The 20,725-nt window shown below is 47.7% G+C and overlaps 1 protein-coding gene across 2 annotated transcripts in view; it reads left to right on the top strand.

Annotated features, from left to right (window-relative positions):
* HK1 (hexokinase 1) overlaps positions 1 to 20,725 on the top strand; it is a 61,919-nt gene that overhangs the window by 18,434 nt on the left and 22,760 nt on the right. For both annotated transcript variants that reach the window (XM_019731719.3, XM_019731720.3), the window contains exons 2-5: positions 358 to 520; positions 12,175 to 12,323; positions 16,997 to 17,116; positions 20,129 to 20,224. In XM_019731719.3, coding sequence (XP_019587278.2) covers positions 358 to 520; positions 12,175 to 12,323; positions 16,997 to 17,116; positions 20,129 to 20,224 — 528 coding nt within the window. The remainder of the gene's footprint in view (positions 1 to 357; positions 521 to 12,174; positions 12,324 to 16,996; positions 17,117 to 20,128; positions 20,225 to 20,725) is intronic.

Here is a 20,725-nt window from a genome sequence, read left to right on the forward strand (position 1 = left end):
AGAGGGAAGGAGTTGTGTGGAGGCTTAAGGTGCTTCTGGCATATACTTGGGGGTCGAAGGGCAACTGGCATGTAACGTCTGAGGATTGAAAGGGACCTCGGAGATATCTGGTTCATTTTACAGGGGAGGAATTGGGGCTCAGAGCATTTATAAGTGTGCTCTGAGTGGCATGGTTGATGGCATTTTAATGACTTCCCATTGTGTGGTGTGCCAGCATGGGGGGTCAAGTGCCCAGGGGAGCTGGACTATCTTAGGCAGGTGGCACCTCACCGTCCCTGTCGTCCCCCAGCCAAACTGAGCTGAAATGACCTTCCTCAGACTTGGCTTCACTCTCCGTCCTTCTCATCCTTCCCCCAGATTGACAAGTATCTCTATGCCATGCGGCTCTCCGATGAAACTCTGATCGATATCATGATCCGTTTCAAGAAGGAGATGAAGAATGGTCTTTCCCGGGATTTTAATCCGACAGCCACAGTCAAGATGTTGCCAACGTTTGTAAGGTCCATTCCTGATGGTTCAGGTGAGTCTCTCATCCAGAGATTGTCTCCAAGGGCTGAATACTCGGTGAAAACATCCTTCTAACTTTCCTTCATTTGTTCATCCATTCACTCACTCATCTGCTCACGCATTCATTCATTTACCATTTCATCCATCTGTTCTCTCATCCATCCTCCATTCATCATCCACCCATCCTCCATTCATCATCCACCCATCCTCCATTCATTATCCATCCATCCATCCAACATAGGTCTACTGAGCATCTACCCTAGTGTGTCAGGCACTAGGGATACCGAGGTTGGACAACACTGACTGTCTAGTGGCTTGTGATAAGAAAGGGTAATATTTATGGACCTTCCAGATGCTGTGTAAGATCTTAACCGATGCTTATGTCTCTGGAACATGAAAGGCTGCAGAACAAACTGAAGAGTTCATTTTAGGAGAAGCTCTTCATCAGGGTATCAAGGCCTCCCTTCAGATAAGTAGCAATCCTCGTGACCCTGTGGGTCGCAGACACGGAGGGCAGGTTCAAGGCCCCATCTGAACAAATGTCACAGATGCTAAATCAAGGTAGCCCCCAACACAGAGAAATCGCCAGGGGAAGTAGAATTAAAGAAAAACATTATCCTGTGTATCTCATGCCCCATGGTGGGGAGTTGGGGGGCTCCGCCCCCGCACTTGGCAGAGTGGATGCTGAGAAGGGCACAGCCCAGGCTGCTCCGTGGACCCACAGTTAGTAGTTTGCAGGGGTGGGTGTGCCTGTTTGGGCAGGAATTCTACTCTGCGTTGTGTTCTGAGCTCTACGCGGGGGTTCACCTGCTACATGTGAGAGAGGGAGAGAAGAAGGTCAAGTTTCTCTGGGGGTTGTGAGTACATGCCCTGAGAGTCTGGTCCTCACATACTCCAGCTATTTCCTCCCTGCTCTGGAGGCTTGTTTCAAGCCGTGACTTGGGGATCTGGGAGGCCGCCTGCAGAATGGACGTCAGGAAAACTGCAGCTGTTGCAGCTGATGTGCATGAAAGATGGGCGAGTGCATGCCGTGTGGGAGCAGACTGACCTCAGTGGGGTGGCCCTGCTGTGCCTGCAACTGATTTTTTGTTTGTTTGTTAAAGATTTTATTGTGGAAGGGGAACAGGACTTTATTGGAGAACACTGTGTACTTCCAGGACTTTTTTCCAAGTCAAGTTGTTGTCCTTTCAATCTTAGTTGTGGAGGGCACAGCTCAGCTCCAGGTCTAGTTGCCGTTGCTAGTTGTGGGGGGCGCAGCCCACCATCCCTTGCCAGAGTTGAACCGCCAACCTTGTGGTAGAGAGCCCGTGCTCCAACCAACTGAGCCATCCGGGAGCTCAGCGGCAGCTCAGCTCAAGGTGCCGTGTTCAATCTTAGTTGCAGGGGGCAGAGCCCACCATCCCTTGTGGGAGTCGAGGAATCAAACCGGCATCCTTGTGGTTGAGAGCCCACTGGCCCATGTGGGAATCAAACCGGCAGCCTTCGACATTAGGAACACGGAGCTCCAACCGCCTGAGCCACCGGGCTGGCCCTGCAGCTGGTCTTTACAAGTCCTGAATGAGATCCAGACACATGTGCTGTTTGCTCCGTGGCCACTGATGGGCTTTGCTTCATGCATACAAACTGGCATTTGTATCTCTGATGGTTCTTGACTATTTAAAATCTACTCCACCTCCATCCTTTTGTTTTCCTTGAGGTCTTGGTTACCAGCAGTTTCATTTTTTATGAACTACCAAAGAGATTCTGGCCCTCGGAGTGTGGTGTGCCCCGAGTTTTTGTTGTGATGTTCCTGGTTTTATAGTTTACTCCTGCTTTGTTCCAGCCCTGGATGACTCCCACATCAAGGAGCACTTGAGCCTTTCCAGAATTAGTGGGGTTCTGTAGGGGAGGTGTGGCTGTGCCTGGTGCCAGCTGAGAGAAGAGGAAGGGGAGGGGAGGTGGGTGTGGGCCGCTCCCAGGGCCCCTGCTCTGGCTTTGCTTGGGAGAGCTCACAAGGATACCTGATGTCTGCAGGGCACCTGATCCTGTGTGACTGGCCCAGGGCTAACACTTCCAAAAAGATGTTTCTAGCCTGACCCTGCCCTCCAGCCAGCATCCCTGCCCAGGACCGGATGTCAGCAGAGGGTGCTCTCCTCACGCTTTCCCTAACCATTTCCAGGTTGAGGGTCTCAAAGTGTGATCCAACTATACTAGTAATCTAGGAATTTGCCCCCATCAGCTACTCTTCAAAACAAGGCTCAGGACTTAAGACTTATCTGGGAAAAACAACATTTTAGAGCCCTCTTGTAGAAATTCATAACAGACACCAAGTACTGTAGGCCTGACAGAACTGCAGGAGAGAAACCTGCTTAACCCAGCTCACCTGCCTTTTCCCCAGACCTGTTTGATCTTTCCCCCCACATTTCATCTATTCTGAGATACTTTTTTATTTGACTGTCTCTGAGATCAGCAGGGCATTGTACAATAATCACATCTTTATTATTGGCAGCATTTTCTCTTTCTTCACATTCCATAAAATAATGATGTGTCTCACATTCAGTGATGCCTTAGTGGGGTGACAGATGTGGGAATAGGCCACGCTGGGGATCCCTGTCCTAGGGTTTGTGGAATGGGGGCCCGTAGCCTGGGCCTCATGCCTCCTTTTGAGCCTCTCTCTTCTCCAGTGTGTATGGGACCAGATGTTTAGGGCCTCTCAGGAACACAGCGTGGTGTTGAGAACAGGACGAGGAGGAGGAGGTGAAATGAAGCCTGCAGTACAGGGACCACCTTCCTGTGCAGAGGGCCCGGGTCTGCCCGCCTGCACTCAGCGCCCTTCCTTGCCCCCACCACCCTCTTCAGCCCTCTCCCAACCCCCCTCACTGTTTCTTCCACCCTGTGTTAGTTTCCAAGGCTGCTGTAACAAGTACCACAAACTGGGTGCCTTGAAAGAACAAGAATGTACTGTGTCACAATTTTGGGAGCTACAAGGCCAAAATCAAGGTGTCAGTAGCTCCCTCGAGACTCTGGGTAGAGCCCTTCCTTGCCTCTTCCAGCTTCTGCTGGTGGCTGTCAGTCCTTGGCGTTTCTTGATTTGCAGCTGCGTTACTCCAATCTCAAGGCTTTGTTGTCACGTGGTGGTGGTCTCCTTGTGTGTGTCTGTTTCCACATGACATTTTCCTCTTATAAGGGTACCGATCAGATTAGGACCCAGAGTAATGACCTCATCTCAACCTGATTACATCTACAAAGACCTGTTTCCAAATAAGGTCACATTTACAGATACCAAGGGGTTAGGACTTCAACATATCTCTTTTGGGGACACAATGCAACCGTACACACCCTATAGCCTTTCTTCCGATGGCTGTTCCTGGTATTCATGTGTGGGTTCAGCTCAGGTGCCCTGGGGCCCACACCTCCTCTTGGAATGGCTTCTGCTGCCCCATCCTGACACATTGATACCAAGGCCTCGGACTCTTGACCCCAGTCCAGTCCCTGCCACTTGGTGACAGAAGTGCCTCCGCCTTCACCTCCTCTTCATTACTTACCAACCCAAACCAGGTCCGCTGGAGTAGTCAGAATGCTGGTGTCCTTCATGGTACACCATGGTGCTGTCCCCTTTTTGAAATGTTAATTACAGCTTCAACTGTATAATTAGTCAGCGACAGAATTAGCGCTAATCCCAAACCACTGAGGGATAATTGGACTCACCTCGGTGGAGCGATGCCCCTTAACTGGTGATGGGACTTCCAAGTCAAAGGGAGAAATAAACCTTTCCTTTCCTGCTGACCTTGGCCCTGATGGACTGGACTCAAGAATTTTCAAACTCTGCCTATTTTTCATCAATGTATTTGCCCATTTTTATTAATTTTTTCCCCTTTGGACATTTTTCTTATGCGCAGTGGTTTTTCTTTAATTGTTCTTCGGTAATCTATATATTATTGTTTTTTAAACCCTAAAGTGGCTTTTAGCTGCTTCATATCTTTTTTGGAGTAGGAAAGGTATGAATAATAAATAAAAGAAGGAAGATATTGAAGCCTTTTACTCTGGTGACGTGGCTGAACAGAAGTCTCTCTTCAAAGCTGACCCGTCTCCGGAAGAGCTTCTGCGCTGGGTCCAGCTCCCTCAGAAGACCCAGATTGCTCTGTGTCTCGTTTGTAAAAACTCCCCTTTTTTATCCTCTTCTCATTTATCACTAAGAAAATTGTAAATACCTATTAGATTATAAGCTTTTGAGGACAAATTGAGTTGAATATTTCCTTGTTTCTGCTTCATGGTTGCTAGCACGCTCTTTACCCAGAGGGTAAGTTAAAGAATATTCGATTTGTGGTGTGGTCACAGTTAATTTTTGGGGACTCAAATATACACAGTACTACTTTCCAGCCAAACGCAGGAAAACATTTTATTTCTTTTCCCACAACATTTGGGCTGGTCATTCTCTGTCTCGGTTTCCTTATGTGGGGAGATGGTGGAATTATCTCAAAATTCTATCTTTGAAATCTCCTGAATGTCTAGCGTTCTAGTTGGGTTTTGATGAAGGTGTAGAACTCTCATCAAGTAGCTGCATTGCAGACAGGAGGGAAAGCCTTTGGATCTCATGTGCAGAATTAATCATTGAGAAGGGCAAACGTAGGCATTTCATGAAAGTGGTTTTTGTTTGTCCTGTATTCCAGCGCAGGCCTGGACTCAAGAGAGACATCTGTCCCCGTGTTTGTTTTTCATTATTTGCTGGTAATAATGGCTGTCATTAGAAAGTGGAGAATTGCCAGGGCCCCTTCAGATGCTTTGTTTAATGAGCCTTCTCCAGCAGAGCGGTTCTCCTGGCTTCAGTGGAAATGGGAAACGTGGGAAGAAGTCACAAGTAGGAGGCACCAGCAGCAAAAAGGAAGGTTAAGGCCAAAGATTTAAAGAGGAAGATGGAGGGAAGCCCTCCGCTGCAAACAGAGGCTGAACTTGAAATTAAAAGGAAAAAAGAAAATAAAAGCCCAGGACACTGGATTCATCTCTGGCTCTGCTGCTCGTTATCTGTGTGACCTTGGAAAAGTCACATAACTTCTCTAATCCTCCATTTCCTCATCTAGGTACAAGAGTAATTGCAGTTTAAAAGGTTTAAAAATTGCAAAAACCGTAATTACTTTTGCACCCACCTAATAAATGGGCACGATAATCCTTGCCCTCCCTGCCTCAGGCGGTCAAGAGGATCAAATGAGTGTTCCGGAAACAGAAGCGTTTCTGTGGGTCATTATGCTCTTCCTCACTGCTGTAGTTTAATAACTGATTTTGTAAGACATTTTTGGGAAGGCCCTTCCCAACTGATGGGCCAGTCAGAAGACGCCCCTCCCATCCGGCTTCAGTGTGTAGGTCTCACCCTGGAGGAAAGATGTAGTTTTCTAGAATTCACTGTCACCCTTGTGATGTTACAGGGGGAGGAGGAAGAAGAAAAGGCAAGCTGTCACCCCCACCCCAGTCCCCCCAAAAATGCGGATGATGTGCAGACAGCAGCCCTGGTGCCTCTGCAGTGGGCTGACTGGACACCACAGTTCCGCGTCAGGGAACAAGCCTTAGGTAGAAGGGTTGATAGACCCTCCTTGTTATGAGGGCAAGTAGGTATTTGGGAAACTCATTCCCTAATAAAGGATATTGAGCTCGGGAACCTTCTGCTTGTCGCTGAAAGAACTCTTAACTCCAATTTGTATATGTAAAAGAGGGAAAATTCTAGGTTCATATAACTAGGAAATCTAGTTGTAAGTTGGCTTCTATATCCAGGGACTCACCTGTCTGTTATTCTTTCAGTCTTTGTGTTGGCGTCTTCCGTAGGCCTCCTCTCCCTTACAGTGGCAGAGACAGCCCTGGTAGCCCTAGCAGACACCTCACCTCAGCACTGGTGATACTAGTGATGGTCTTGGAGAGTGTGATGATTGGCTGACTTGGGTCATGTGCCCATCCTGAACCAATCACAGTGGCCAAGTGGGTGACTGGATACTCCAGGAGCACACATTGGTCCCCTGGAGCTAGAGCAGGGGGTTAGCCCCACCCCCAACCTCAGCTATAAAGCCAACAGTTTACCAGATATCTTGTTGCCCTTACCAGAAGTCATTCCTTGGTGTCCTTTGCGTGGCGGAGAATAGGACCAAACCAACCGTGTATCTGGCCCAGGCAGTTCTTATTGAATCAGCAGCAGACACTTAATGGTTACCTGCTGTGTGCACCTCAATACTAGAGGGGGGAGGGAAGCATGTTAGATTGCCTTTACTTTCAAGTTGCCTGTCATCCAACTGAGGAAAATGAGACATAGACCCATAAAAAATAATGAGCATCACAGTAGTTGCAAGAAAAGGTAGGGCCACAAGTGTGGCCATGAGCTAGTCACTCAGCTGGTTTCGTTGGAGCTTCCTAATCCATCAACCGAGAAAGTGAGTTAATGTTTCTCCCATGTTTCTTGAGCTGCAAATGTGACTTATAGAAGAGGTGCCAACTGCCATTTCTTTGAGCGATTACAAGCACACCCTGCAACCAGGGTGACTGCTCAGGGACGGGTCAGGAGCTGCACGGGGCTTGACAAGGACCCCTTGTAACTGCCTTCAGGGAAAAGCCCCTCTTACGCCATCAATTTCCACGCGTAGGTGTATGACGTGTCCGGGATTTAGCGTTGTCCTGACAGCTCAAAGCCATGTTTCCTAGTCACCTTCTCTGACCCTAACTTACTGGGACCCCGTTGACCTGTGCTTATTTTTTAAAAAAAGGAGCAGTGGAGAGCTGGGCTGGACAGATCCGAGCAGGAGGCTGGGCTAGGACAGGGTCTTCGCGGAGCTGCAGCCGTGTCGGCCAGCCCCACGTGTCGGCCAGTCCCACGTGTCGGCCAGTCCCACGTGTCGGCCAGCCCCACGTGTCGGCCAGCCCCACGTGTCGGCCAGCCCCACGCACCCGAAGGCCACACCGCTCCCACATCATAGGCAGCTGAGGTCATTTTCACTTATGCTGCTTGAAATACTCCCGGCCTGGGTCCTGCAAAGGTGCTGCCTGAAACCTGAACCCTTCCTGCAAGAGGGGCTGAAAGCTCTTACCTGCTCTGTGTAGACATTTGACACCAATAAGCAGAAATTCCCCGCCCCCCTCCCCCCCCAGCCGCCATCACCTGGAACTTGAGCGCAAGAACCTGCTTCCACTTAGATTTTTGATTCAACTGAAAATGAGACTTTTGAGCAGGTTGGCAAGTGAAAAGTTTCCTGTGCTACTTTTTAAAAAGTTATGAGGAAAGCCAGTGTAAAACATGAAATGAATAAATGTGTATTTAAACATTGAAACAGCAAATCAAAATGTTGAAACAAAAAGGACTCACCGTTTTATCCTAGCATAGTGTTCACTTTTGTGCCTCTTACTTCCCTATGTATAAGCGGCTTCTAGTTGTTTAACAGACTGAGCTTTCATTATCTTCACTGAAGAACACAGCAAAACCAAAAGCTGCAGGGAGTCATGGATATTGAAGATGCCCCCAAAAGGACTGTAGCCAGGCCAGGTGTGCTGAAGTCTCACTCTGAGGCCATCCTGGAGGCTGTCCTCAAGGTCTGTCCAGGAGACAACTTTAGCCAATGGCTGTGAATTTAGGGTTTGGATTCGAATTCTGCCTCTGCTGCTTACTGGTTGTGTGCTTGGCTAAGTTACCTAACCTTTCTGGCCTTTATTTGTATATCTGTAGAATGGGGATCATAATAGTACCTATTTCATAGGGATGAGTGGGTTAAAAGGAAAGTGAAGCATATGAAGCACTTAGCGACTGGCATATAGAAAGGTTCCGCGAGCGTTAGCTGGTGGTAAAACAATGTGCTTTTGATAGTCTAGTAATTCACCCTCTTGCGAGAAGCCACCTCATGTGGAATTCAGTGTTTTAACCTGGGTTAGTGTTTCCCACAAATCTGTAACACCCGCTTCCTAGCTTTCTCCCTTGGTCTCTTTCCTTTAGACCACAGAAGCGATTTAAAACCAGTGGCTTCATGTGGTGTAGCCATACAATGGAATACAATTCAGTCGTAACTGAATTGTAGGAGCCTATTGACATGAAATGCCCCGAATAGGGAAATCTATAGAGACAGACAGTAGATTAGTGGTTGTTGTTGGATAACAAGGGTTGGGAGGAAATGGGGGAGTAGCTGCAGATAGGTACGTACAGGGTTTCTTTTAGGGGTGACAGAAATTTGCTGAAATTAGTGGTGATGGTTGCACAACTCTGTAAATATACTAAAATGTACTAAACTGTGGGTGAATTGTATGGTAAGCGAATTGTTTCTCAGTAAAGCTGTTATTTAAAAATCAAACCAACCAACCAACCAACCAACCAGTGGCATAACTGCTTCAGGATTAATGAACAGCAAGCAGAGGTGCCATAATTGAATGAATGAATGAATGAATGGGCCCCCAACACCTGTGACCAAGCAGCTACCAGGCATTTATTGAGCTGTCCTGGGAGTCAAAGGCAGATGCAAAGAACCCTAAGTTGTGGTCCTTCCCTCAAGGAACTTGAGAGAGGAGAAGAACAGTGATAGCCAGTGTAAGAATTCTTTGCTTTGTTTATTCATTCCTTTACACCCTTGTTAGTTCAAGTATTTGCTGAGCTCTTACTGTATGCCAAACACCATTTAAAGTTCCAGAAACAGCAGTGTCAGAGCTTACAGCTTAGTGGAATCAAATACAAAGATGTATTAGCTTTATAAAAGAGAATGCTTTAAGAAACAAAAACAAAAAAACAACCATTACTTTAAAAAGTAAAAAAAGCTCAAGAGACCCCGAAGTTCCAAAACAATTTTGTAAAAGAAGAACAAACTTGTAGGACTTTCATTTCCCAGTTTCAAACTGTACTACAAAGCAACCGTAGTCAGGGCAGTGTGGTGCTGGCGTAAGGAGAAACATAGATCAGTGGGTCAGAACTGAGAGTGCAGCATGTCAGTTATATTTCAGTAAAACTGAGGGAAGAGAAGAGGTCAGAGTTCAGAAGTAAATCCACACATTTATGGTCACTGGGTCTTTGAAAAGGGTGCCAAACTATTCATTGACGGAAAAAATAGCCTTTTCAACAAATGATGCTGGCATAAATAGATATCCACATGCAAAAGAATGAAGTTGGACCTTTACCTCAGATGATAAAAATTAAAATGAATCAGATACCTAAATGTAAGAGCTGAAACTGTAAAACTCTTAGAAGGAAACATAGGAGTGAATCTTTGTGGACTTGGCAATGGAGCTTGTAATAGATAATGACACCAAAAACGCAAACAACAAAAGAGATAAATTGTACTTCAGCAAAATAAAAAAACTCTTATGCTTTAAAAGTCATCATCAAGAAAGTGAAAAGACAACCTACAGACTGAGAGAGAATATTGGCAAGTCATCTCTCTGATAGAGATTTGTATTTAGAACATAAAAAACTCTTACAACTCAACACTAAAGAGACTACTCAATTTTTAAAATGAGCGGGGGGGTCTGAATAGTAGATACTTCTCCAAAGAATGTAAACAGATGGCCAAGAAGCACATGACTAATGCTCATTGTCATTAGTCATCAGAGAAATACAAATCAAAATTTAAAAATGGGTACTAATGGGCTGGCCCGGTGGCTCAGGTGGTTGGAGCGCTGTGCTCCTAACACTGAGGTCGCTGGTTTGATTCCCACATGGGCCAGTGAGCTGTGCCCTCTACAGCTAAGATTGTGAACAACAGCTCTCCCTGGGGCTGGGCTGCCTTGAGCAGCTGGAGGTCAGCCTGAGCTGCTGTGGAAAATGGTGGCAGTTCCTCAGAAAGTTGAACATGGGTTACCATTTCACATGCAATTCTACTTCTAGTTGTATACCCAAGGGAAACAAAAACAGATGTCCACACAAAAACTTGGGCACAAATATTCAAGAGCATTGATCGTAATAGCCAAAAGTTGGAAACAACTCAAATGTCATCCACAGACGAGGCATCAACAGACGAGCAGGTAAATGAAATGCGGTATATCCGTACAGTGGAACACTATTGGCCACGCAAAAGAATAAAGTGCTGATCCATGCTGCGACGTGATGAACCTTAAAAATACTTTGCTAAGTATGAGAAGCTGGTCATAAAAGGCCACGTACTGTATGATTCCGTTTATATGAAATGTCCAGAAATAGGCAAATCAATGGAGACAGAGTCGATTAATGGTTGCTTAGCGGTGTGGGGGATGAGGGACTTGAGAGGTGATAGTTAAAGAGTACAGGATTTCTGTCTGAGGGGATGAGAATGTTCTAAAACTGGTTTGTGGTGATGGTGGCATAACTGAATATACTAAAACCCATTGCATTGTACACGTTAAGCAGTTTGTGGATTATATCTCAATGATGCTGTTACCAACAAATATATAATAAAGAAGATACTTTCCTAGGAAAAGGAGCTGTCCCAAGCAGACTTGTATTTATTATTACAGGATTGGGGCCTTAGTGGACCACTGGTGCTCAGGATGGGAGGGGTGGCTGTCACCCCTGGTGTGATACGCATTGGGACAGTGGGAATGTCACCCTAGCATCAGAAATAAAATGAACGGATTTTAACTGATTTTCTGGGAGCGCGTGTGAGGGTAACTAATGAGAAATAGGGTACTGTTTGGTGCCCATGTCCTCCACCGTTGGTGCTCTGTGTTGGTCTTGGCATACAGTGCCATCATCTGGCCTGCTGGGGCCCACCTCAGGTACTGCACACATTGGTCCTGAGGGATGTTATCACATCAGGCCTGTTTACTCTTATGTGACCAAGAGAGACTTCTGTTGAAAATGTCCTCTGGGCAGAAACAACCCAAGTGTCCGTCAGTGGATGAATGGATAAACAAAAGGTGACATGTACATACAACGGAATATTATTCAGCCTCAACAGGGGGTGGAATACTGACAACTGCTACAACATGGATGACCTTTGAGACTTTATACACAGTGAAATAAGCTAGACGCCAAAGGACAGATATTGTATAATTCCCCTTGTAGGACATATCTGGAATAGGCAAGTTCCTAGAGACGGACTGGAGGGAGGGGAAATGGGGAGTTATTGCTTCATGATTATAGAGTTTCTGTGGGGGGTGATGGAAAGTTTTAGAAATAGACAGTGGTGATAATTGGAGAATAGTGGGAGTGTGCTTAGTGCCACTGAATTGTACACTTAAAAATGGTTACAGTAGTAAATTTTATGTATATTTTACCACGATTAAAAGAAATATATCCCCTGGAGAATAATTGCCGCTCTGGCCTAGCCATAATTGGTGTCTGAGATGACATGGAAGGAACTCAAGTTATGGGATAACCTCAAAGGCAAGGTTTCTCTGAGTTGAAAAGCTGTTTGTATTTGTAACGTATTGAAAGCAGTGCTGTTTTCGACAAAAGGTAAGGCAGTAGAGAAAGATGGGGCGGGATGTGGTGCTTAAGTCAGTACTTCATCTCCCTGTTGTCAGGAGTGAGAGAGCAGGACCACTTTAGGTGTTTGCCTCAGGGTGCTGGGCTGGGAGCATGTGTGGGTGTTCCAGACCGGGAGGGCAGTAGTCAGATAAGGTTGGCAAGACTCCTGCTTTCTGGCCGGAAGTGCCATGTGTGTGGTAGGGGGAGGCCGATGGCAGGACCCTGTCGAGAAGTGGCAAAGTGTGGAGCCTTCTTGTAACACTTGAATCTGATGCCGTACCTGTTGTCTCCCCAAACAGAAAAGGGAGATTTCATTGCCCTGGATCTTGGTGGGTCTTCCTTTCGAATTTTGCGGGTCCAAGTGAATCAAGAGAAAAACCAGAATGTTCACATGGAATCTGAGATGTATGACACCCCGGAGAACATCATGCACGGCAGTGGAAGCCAGGTGGGTCCCTGCTCCCTCCAGGAACCAGACCCCAAAACCCCTGAGCCCCTGGAAGGAGTCCATCATAGATGCACGTGGAAGGACTCCTAGGAGGAAGGGTGTGACCGCCTGAGGACACCCCGCTGCCTGGGTAAACTGGTGGCTGGGAGGGGGCTGCGGGGACTTTCACAGGGGGTAGGTTGTGAAGAGGGAAGCCCAGTAGCTCTGTTGGGTAAATGCATTTATTTCTCAAGGACCCTGGGATTCATTCCTCAGCGTAGTTTAGCAGAGCCCTTGGCTGCAAACGTTCCTTCCGAGGCATTGGCCTCCTGACTCACTTCACCAAAGGTACAGGCCGGCAGGGTGTGGCTGTCACCTGTGGGGCAGCAGCAATTTGAGTGTGTAGCCCCAAGGCTATTTAAGGGCTCCTGGCCACCTGATTTAATTAGCCTCCTATGAGTCCTTGCCACAGAAAGCAAAGAGAGCAAGGCCTTGACTGGGAAACCACCGTCCCCTCCTCTCTCACTAGGTATTCAAGCTCCACCCACTTCATGGCGCCCCCCGCCCCCCAAGGGCTGCCTGCCATTGCTGGCTGACTGGCTATTGGTCCTGCTCAGAAGGGCCTGTCCACCCCTCTCCTGCCTTCTGGTTGTGGTACGCGGTGGGTCCCTAGTTCCCTGAGGACCCTGTGGGCAGGGTTCAGGCAGCCCCCAGACAGGTGTCCAGTCATTTCTGTGTCCTGTAAGTTCCAACCCCTCAGCCGCTCCTGTGGATGTTCTGGCTCCTCCAGTTTGTAGCTCGCCTCCTGAGTCACGGCTGCTGTGCCTACTGTCCGGATACATATTCAGGGATCACCAAATATTTGCTTTAGGGAGGGTGTGTTCACGCCAAGGCTCATGACTAAGTTCTCCAGGAAACCCATTCGTCCTGGGCTAGACCTTGAGATGAGGCCCCACAGCCTTCTCCTCTTGACTCCGCTTTGTTCCTGTATAAATTTGGGTGGGACCTGGAGGAAGTGCTCTGCCTTTTCAAGAAAAGGGCTAATCCTGGCCTTTAACCTGCTGCTGAGGGTTTGATTCAGAGCTTTTCAAACCATGCCACAGTGAGCATTGAAGGTGGCACTGTCATTAGAACAGTTGAACCACTGTTCAGGCAGCCACAAAAATGGGTTGTGTCTCTCATTGGATGTCGCTGCGTGGAGGTTCCCCTGCTTATCCCTCCATTACTGGGCTGCAGAAAGTGGCCCGTTCATCCAGTGCGTGCATGGAGGCTGCCAGCTGGTTAGGCTCCTAGTCCTGCCCAGCGTTTGCTGCGTTGTTCTTCCATACAGGTGGCCAGCAGCCTGGGGCTGGCATCCTGCTCTTCCCATTGGCAGCAAGTACTGACCTGTCACACTCTATTCTCCATGGTCCTTGGGTTGAGCCACCTCTGCCTGCTGCCTTCACCACTGGGACGTCCCCCTGTGCTGCAGACATGCCTGTGTGCTTTGGCAGGGTTTGTAAATTAAGGGTGTGCCTCTCCCTCCCATAGCCAGGTGCATACTGGCTACAGTCACTTCCACAGTGACGTCCTCCTTACTGCTGCCTCTGGGTCCTCGTCTCTCTTAGCATGTGTCCCCATGTTCTCAGCCCCAGGATCACTATTTCCTGCTGTCTGTTTTTCACCTCTGCCCTTTTCAACCAGTCTGCAGAGAAAAGATGATGATGATGTAGTAGTATAGCAAATATATAGTGCTTGTTGTATGGAAGTCACTGGTCTAAGCACTTTATATGGGTTAACTCATTTAATCATCACACAACCCACTTGGGTAGGTGTTGTTATTCCCATTTCACAGATGAGAAAATTGAGGCTTAGACATTAGGTAACCAGCCCCTTGGGTCTCACAACTCATAAGTGATAGAGCTGAGATTTGAGCTCAGGCAGTCTGGCTTCAGATGTTGCAGCTTTAGCAACATGGAAAGAACACTCTTAGCCTGAGTTTTGTCTTTGTCTTTATTGTTTTTATTTATTTAAAAATTTTTTGGTCGTGAGGAAATGTGTGGGCTGTGAACAAGGAGGAAGTTCCAAGGAATGAGGGAGAGGGCTGGCAGTTGAAAAATAGGGATAAAACAGGAATTTCTGTTCCAGAAGTTTGGTGTGAAGTTAGAAATATGTATTGGGTGGTCCATTTTTCTGAGGTGTCTTATCGACCTGAGGAGTATTCTGCTAAACCAATGGCCCCATTTTGCCCATGAAGCAACTGAGACTCACAGACCATGAACAGCGCTGAATTCTTGGAGTTGTGATCTCATCTTCTGTAATGTGTGGGAATTCTTAATAAATTTTTAAACTTTTGTTTGACATAATATTAAACTTACAGAAAAGTTTTAAGATAAGCACACAGAACTCCCATATAAACCCTTCATCCAGACTTGCCAATTGTTAACCATTTGCTGTGTCCTTCCCTCTCTCTCTTTCTCTACACACACACACACACACACACACACACACCTCAAATTTCAATGCAATTTTAAGCTTTAATAACTTTAGAAGCATAAATGCAGTCTTTTTACAAACATCACATATTTAATTTTCAGAATTTTGAATAAGAAGTGTTTAGGTTTTTGTTTTAGTCAATGTTTGCCATCTTCAATCAGAGGAATTGGATCTGTGTGTGTGTATTTTTAAAATAATTATTATGTTGTCAGGAAAGAAAAAAACTAATGTTTTTCAGACCTTAAAATTTTGAGTCCGGAGAGGCTGGGTAACGTCCCTCCCTGGTTGGTCACAGGCATAGGTTTGCCCCTGGGGTAGCGTCCTGTCTCCTTGAGCCCCTGGATTGTGGGCGTTCTAAAAACATGGCATTTCCATGTTAACAGAGCACTTCGGGGTGGTTGTGTCTGGCTCAGATCCGGGAGCTGGTTACAGCGCCCCATCCGTGTGAATCTACTTCTGCAGCCTGTGTCTCCCTGCCACTTCCTGCTGGCTCCTTCCTTCCGCCTGGACTGCTCTTCCGGGGGCCTCAGGGGAGTCTGGAGCTTCCGAGTGCTGATGATGTGGGGTGTGTTGATGGACTCAGTAGTGGGTTATATCGCTCAGAAATATAGGTCACAGGAAGCTTAGCTGGACGCCTCCAGGGAAGGTGGTCATGTGTTTCCTGAGTCAGGGTTGCCAGCTCCAGCCATAGCCTGAGTGACAGTGACTCAGGCACAAAGGTTCCTACCGCACAATGAACAGGTTTTCCTTTACCCTGGCAGGAAAGTCAGACTTTAGAGCTGGGTCAGGGACATCGGTGGGAAGATAGACATGGGAATAATGATTTCTGGTCCTGTCTTTAGGATACCCCCTGTGAGATGGCCTTGTCTGAGAGCACGGGCTGGGGCTGCTTCCTGTGACTCTGGGGCTTGGCCTTGCCAGCACTGCCTTCTTCTGGGCTTCAGGAAGCTCCGTCGTTGTGTCAACCCCACACATAAGGGCAATCTAATGCAGTGACGGTCATGTGAAAAAGACGGGGGTTTACCACGATGATGGCCTGGTGGCCATAAAAGGATATATATGCTTTGGTTACATTAATAGAGGTATAGAGCTGAGGAAAAGGGAAGTTTTTAGTTCAACTTAGCTCTCCTCTGATCGGAACACATACAAAATGTTATATTCAGTTCTGGGTACATTTTAGAGGTGAGAGGAGGTATTAGATCCAAAAAGATTGCCTTAGAGGTGGTGAGCCTCCCATCATTGACAGTATTTGTGCAGAGGCGAGGGAAACAGTGTTCCGTGCTCTTTCTAGTGGATCTCAAGACGTATAGGTATATCTTAGGCAATGTGTTGCACAGCAGGCAAGTTTAAATTACAGTCAACTAAATAAACGGTGGTGTATTCACACCATAGGATACTATACAGCAATGAGAATGAACAGCCTACAAAGACGCAGCAATGTGGATGACTCACACACATGCCAAGTGAAAGAAGACGTGCATCAAAGAGTGCACAACACCATTCCGTTTATCGACAGTAATGGAGAGTGTTAGAAGTCAGGGTGGCGGGCAATTCCCCTCGTGGGGTTGGGTGGCAGTAGTTGTGACTGTAGGGGACAAGAAAGGGATGTCTGGGAGCTGATAACGTGTTTCTTGATCTGGGTGCTGGTGACTCAGCTGGGTGTTTCTTGTGAGAATCCAGTGGACTTTGCACTTAGGATGTGTGTACTTTTTTTGGTATTCATATTATATCCAATAAAAAGTAAAAACACGATAGTCTGAAGTAAATCACTCAAGTGGGTCAGAAGCTACAGAATTGCACATGGAGCTTCTGGAATTTACAGAGACAGGTGCATAGACATAGAGACATCTGGGGGAAAATGGTGATAGGAATAGTGACTTCTGGGAAGGGGCCAGACAGCCACTCCCCCTGGGTGGCTGATGACACTGTGATATGGGCAGATGAGCTGGTTTTCTGTTATACCTAAAATATTAAATTTAATATTTTTAAATGTTCTCAGTACCCAGATAATACATAGTGGGACCACTGAGAAGCCAGTTCTGTATGAAGGTTTGAAATGCTTCGTCAGCTGTGCTGGCCCACAGGGTAGGCTCTCATAATGGACTTCTCTACCATTCATACTCCCTGTACCATTCACACAAGGCTGCAGGGTGCCGTGCTAGTTACATTTTTCCTGAAATGCTTTTCTCCCTCTCACTGTTGTCTCGTGCTTCCTCCAGCTTTTTGATCATGTTGCTGAGTGCCTGGGAGACTTCATGGAGAAAAAGAAAATCAAAGACAAGAAATTACCTGTGGGACTTACATTTTCTTTCCCTTGTCGACAATCCAAAATCGATGAGGTAAGGACCTTGGGTATATTGGGTTCCAGAGAAGCCCCAGAGTAAAAAAGCTAATGAACCCTTTTCCCCTTTTGCTTACAGGATGGACCGTGTGTCTTAAATTTTTCAGAAACATTTGTATAAATTAATGTGAGGTGAGCCATCAGGTAGAGAGAACTGTTTATTAAACTCAAGCAAGTGAAGGAAGAAAAAATAGGCTTAGGGACGATGGAGAGAGGATGGAAAGCCCTTTGTCAGAGTTGTGTGGCGTGGTGTTTGTTTACTTGGAAGCCGTGCCGTTAGAGTGGATTTGGTCAGGGCCCCCCTCAGGTGCCAGGACCCCACCTCTCCGATGCCAGGACTGCCTCTCCATAACGTCTGCTGGTCAGTGGCTCTAGCCCCAGAGAGGCCCTAGGTTCTCTTTTTGACCTCCAGGTGATTTGTTGCACCCATCTTCTTGTTTGTCATTTGGTCATTCACCCGTTCAGCAAGGAGGGACTCAGGCATACCATGTGACAGCATCGTACCGAAGAGCACTGCAGGAATACAAAATAAGTAGATGCCACCTTGTTCCTTTTCTACATAGAGAGACAGAGGAACGCCCCCCCCCCCCCCCCAATGGCAATCTATGAATAGACTCCTCATAACAGGAACTCTGATGGTTAACCTTATTGAGGGTCCATCAGGTGCCAGGCTCTGTTCTAATACACCCTTCACAGTTAAAACACAATCTCTAAACACCCCCAAGAGTGAAGGCTTATGATCCCCACTTTATAGGTGAGGAAACCGAGGCTCCGAGGGAATAGGAACCTGTCCAAGGGCACCCAGCCAGGAAGCAGCAGAGCCCATGCTGGTAACCAGTCTGCTGTCCTGCAGGGAACATGGCACCCGCCACACTGCTGGGCAGTATCCCTGTACCTCTTTTTCAGGAGAGTAAGCATTTTCTCCTGGGCATGGCTTCATGCTGCTGGGGTCCTTACATCTGTACAATTTGTGTAATCACTTAGTGTCAGAGCAAGAAGGAGCTTGAGAACTCAGCAGGCCCAGCCCTTCATTTTACAGATGGAAAAATGAGGTCTCCCAAGGTCATAGGACTTATTAATGGCAGATCTAGGACCAGAATCCCAGGCCCCACGTCCCACCCAGCGGGCGCCCACAACACACACACACACCCATATACACACACACACCCGTAAAGGCCTCTGAGATGTTGCCATCTCCACTTTTCTTCACTCAGGACTGCTGTGACCAATCCAAATTCTCTCTCTGGTATCTGCCATTACTAAACTTCCAAGGTATTCAGCTGGCCTCCAGGGAGTCTTCCCAAACCTTTCGCAAAGCCTGTTGGTACTACATTCCCTTGGCTTTTGAGAACTGAGACATGATAGTCGCACTCCCTGGGCAGAGACAGTGAAGGACACCCCCTTCCCACTCGGACAGGTGGGAATGAAGTGAGGACGCTCACCGTTGCTGCTTCATCGGCAGCTGTTGATCAAGTGCCGTCCCTGTGCGGGCCAGGCTAGGCCGTAGGATAGCATGGCGAGCAGGCATGGCCTGCCCCCCAGAAGGCACAGTCTTCCAGGGACGAAAGCATTGCAGGGGTGGGAAGGGAACATCCTCCGGGGCATGAGATCCCCACTGGGTGGAGCAAATGGGCCTGGTAGAGGGGCATTGTGGGCAGAGAAGGAGCCAAAGGTGGGGTTGCCACCTGTAGGCCTTGTCCCCATCCAGGAGGGCTTCCTAGGCTGGGCTGGGCTCCCTGCCAGGACATGAGTGGATCACAGGCTCTAATGACCTACCTAGGTGGCTTGTGCCCATTCCTCAAGGCTGCCTGGAACCTTCAAACTTGTCCAAATCTAGACCAGCTGCCTTATTCCACAGATGTGCAAAGTGACCCTCACAGGAGTTAGGAGAACTGCCTACAAGGAAATGAGCAGAGGTGTGGGAATAGGACCAGGTCTTCTGATTTCCAGCCCCATGTTCTTTCTACAACACCATGTATTTGGAGTCCGTTTTTGGGGGGGTAGGGGGTTGAGGGGAAGAAAAGTGTCCTGGGGCTTTTGGAATGCCTGGTTTAGCTGTGGACTGCTGCTGAGCAAAGAACCACACATTCTCCCAAGCCCTCGCCTTTCCCAGTGTATCCTACAGGCTTTACCCGTGTGGGCAAGCTCCCCATAGCTGTGTTACCCGCAGAGGCCAACAGGGCTGAGCAGTAGCTCTTCCCAACCCTGCCTCATTTATAACGACTTTCTCCATTCAGAGAAAAACAGTCACATCTAACAATTATTTTTCTTTTCTAGTGTCTTTGATTTTTTTAAAAATATATAAAAGCTATATGTAAAACTATTGAAATAATATAAAGATGTAAAGCAAAAAGTAAAATTCCTACCCTTCCTCATTCCCAAGTGAATCACCATTGGGTGTCTATCCTTTTTGATGTTTCTCCATTAATATATACACAGAAATGGGTCATATTGTAGAAATAGTGGAGTTGCTGCTTACAAGTGGGGGATATGTTCCAAAGCTGGGGAAGAGGCATAAGTCATATGGAGTTGATATTTTCCTTAAATCTCCAGGACCTGGCTCTTAGAAGCTCCGTAGCCAAGAGTTGTCTTAGCATTTTGTTTCTCTTCCCAATTTGGCCCTGATTTTCTTTCCTTGGGGCTGTGGAAGCCGAGGTCTGTTGTCAAAGTAGGGAAGGGTGATCAGGTAATTCTGGGGTTTCTCTGGTTTTTAAATGAAGTCTGGCTGTGCAGTTGGCGTGCAGTTAGATTTGCATGCCGTGTAACACCTACTATACTGGCCAGCCACTTGCTGGATTCAGGGTGATCCCCATGGCAGCCCCCAGAGAAATCCATCCTGTAGATGGGTGAACAGGAGACAGGGCAGAGTCTGGCTGTGTTACAGGTGGAGCAAGCCACCTGGCCCCTCTGGGCCTCTGCTTTGTCACTGTCCTTGAGTAGCCTCTCCAAGGACCTGGGGGTTCTGGAGGCTCTCCAGCCTTCATCAAAGCCCATCTGCTGTCTTTCGCAGGGTATCCTCATTACCTGGACAAAGCGATTTAAAGTGAGCGGAGTGGAGGGATCGGATGTGGTGAAGCTGCTCAACAAAGCCATCAAAAAGCGTGGGGTAACGTCTCTCTAGGCCATCTGCCTTGGTCACATGGGAGGTGTGGGGAGAAGGCTTTGTTCTAAATGGGGGGGGGGGCAGTAGTACATGGGAGGCATCACATGGGAGGTCGTGAAGGCCCAGGCAGGTGTGTGAGCGGTGAGGGTACTCAGTCCAGAAGGTAGACGGTGCTTGGAAACAGAAACAGAGCTCTTTGAGCTGCTGTCCATAGGAGCCAGGCCTTCGGGCAGGAGGACTGGGCTGTGCAGGGAGCGTGGTCAGGTGCAGCCGCTGTGGTTGGAGCCAGGGCACTCAGCACATAGGTGTAGAGGGGTGGTTTGCAGAGAGCTGTAGCTCTCAATAAAATCCAGACTGAGAAGAATGTTAAGCCGGATGAGTAGGGGGACTGTGCAGTTCCTTAATTGAACCGCTGCGCTCTGACCCGGGTAATGTGAGTACCAGCTGTGATGAAAGCAGCACCACCTCCAGGAGAAGCGGGGGGGGGGGGGGGGGGGGGGGGAG

The sequence above is a fragment of the Rhinolophus sinicus genome, chromosome 15 (genome assembly GCF_057876585.1).
Source record: "Rhinolophus sinicus isolate RSI-liver-muscle chromosome 15, RSI-T2T, whole genome shotgun sequence".
NCBI lineage: Eukaryota > Metazoa > Chordata > Mammalia > Chiroptera > Rhinolophidae > Rhinolophus > Rhinolophus sinicus.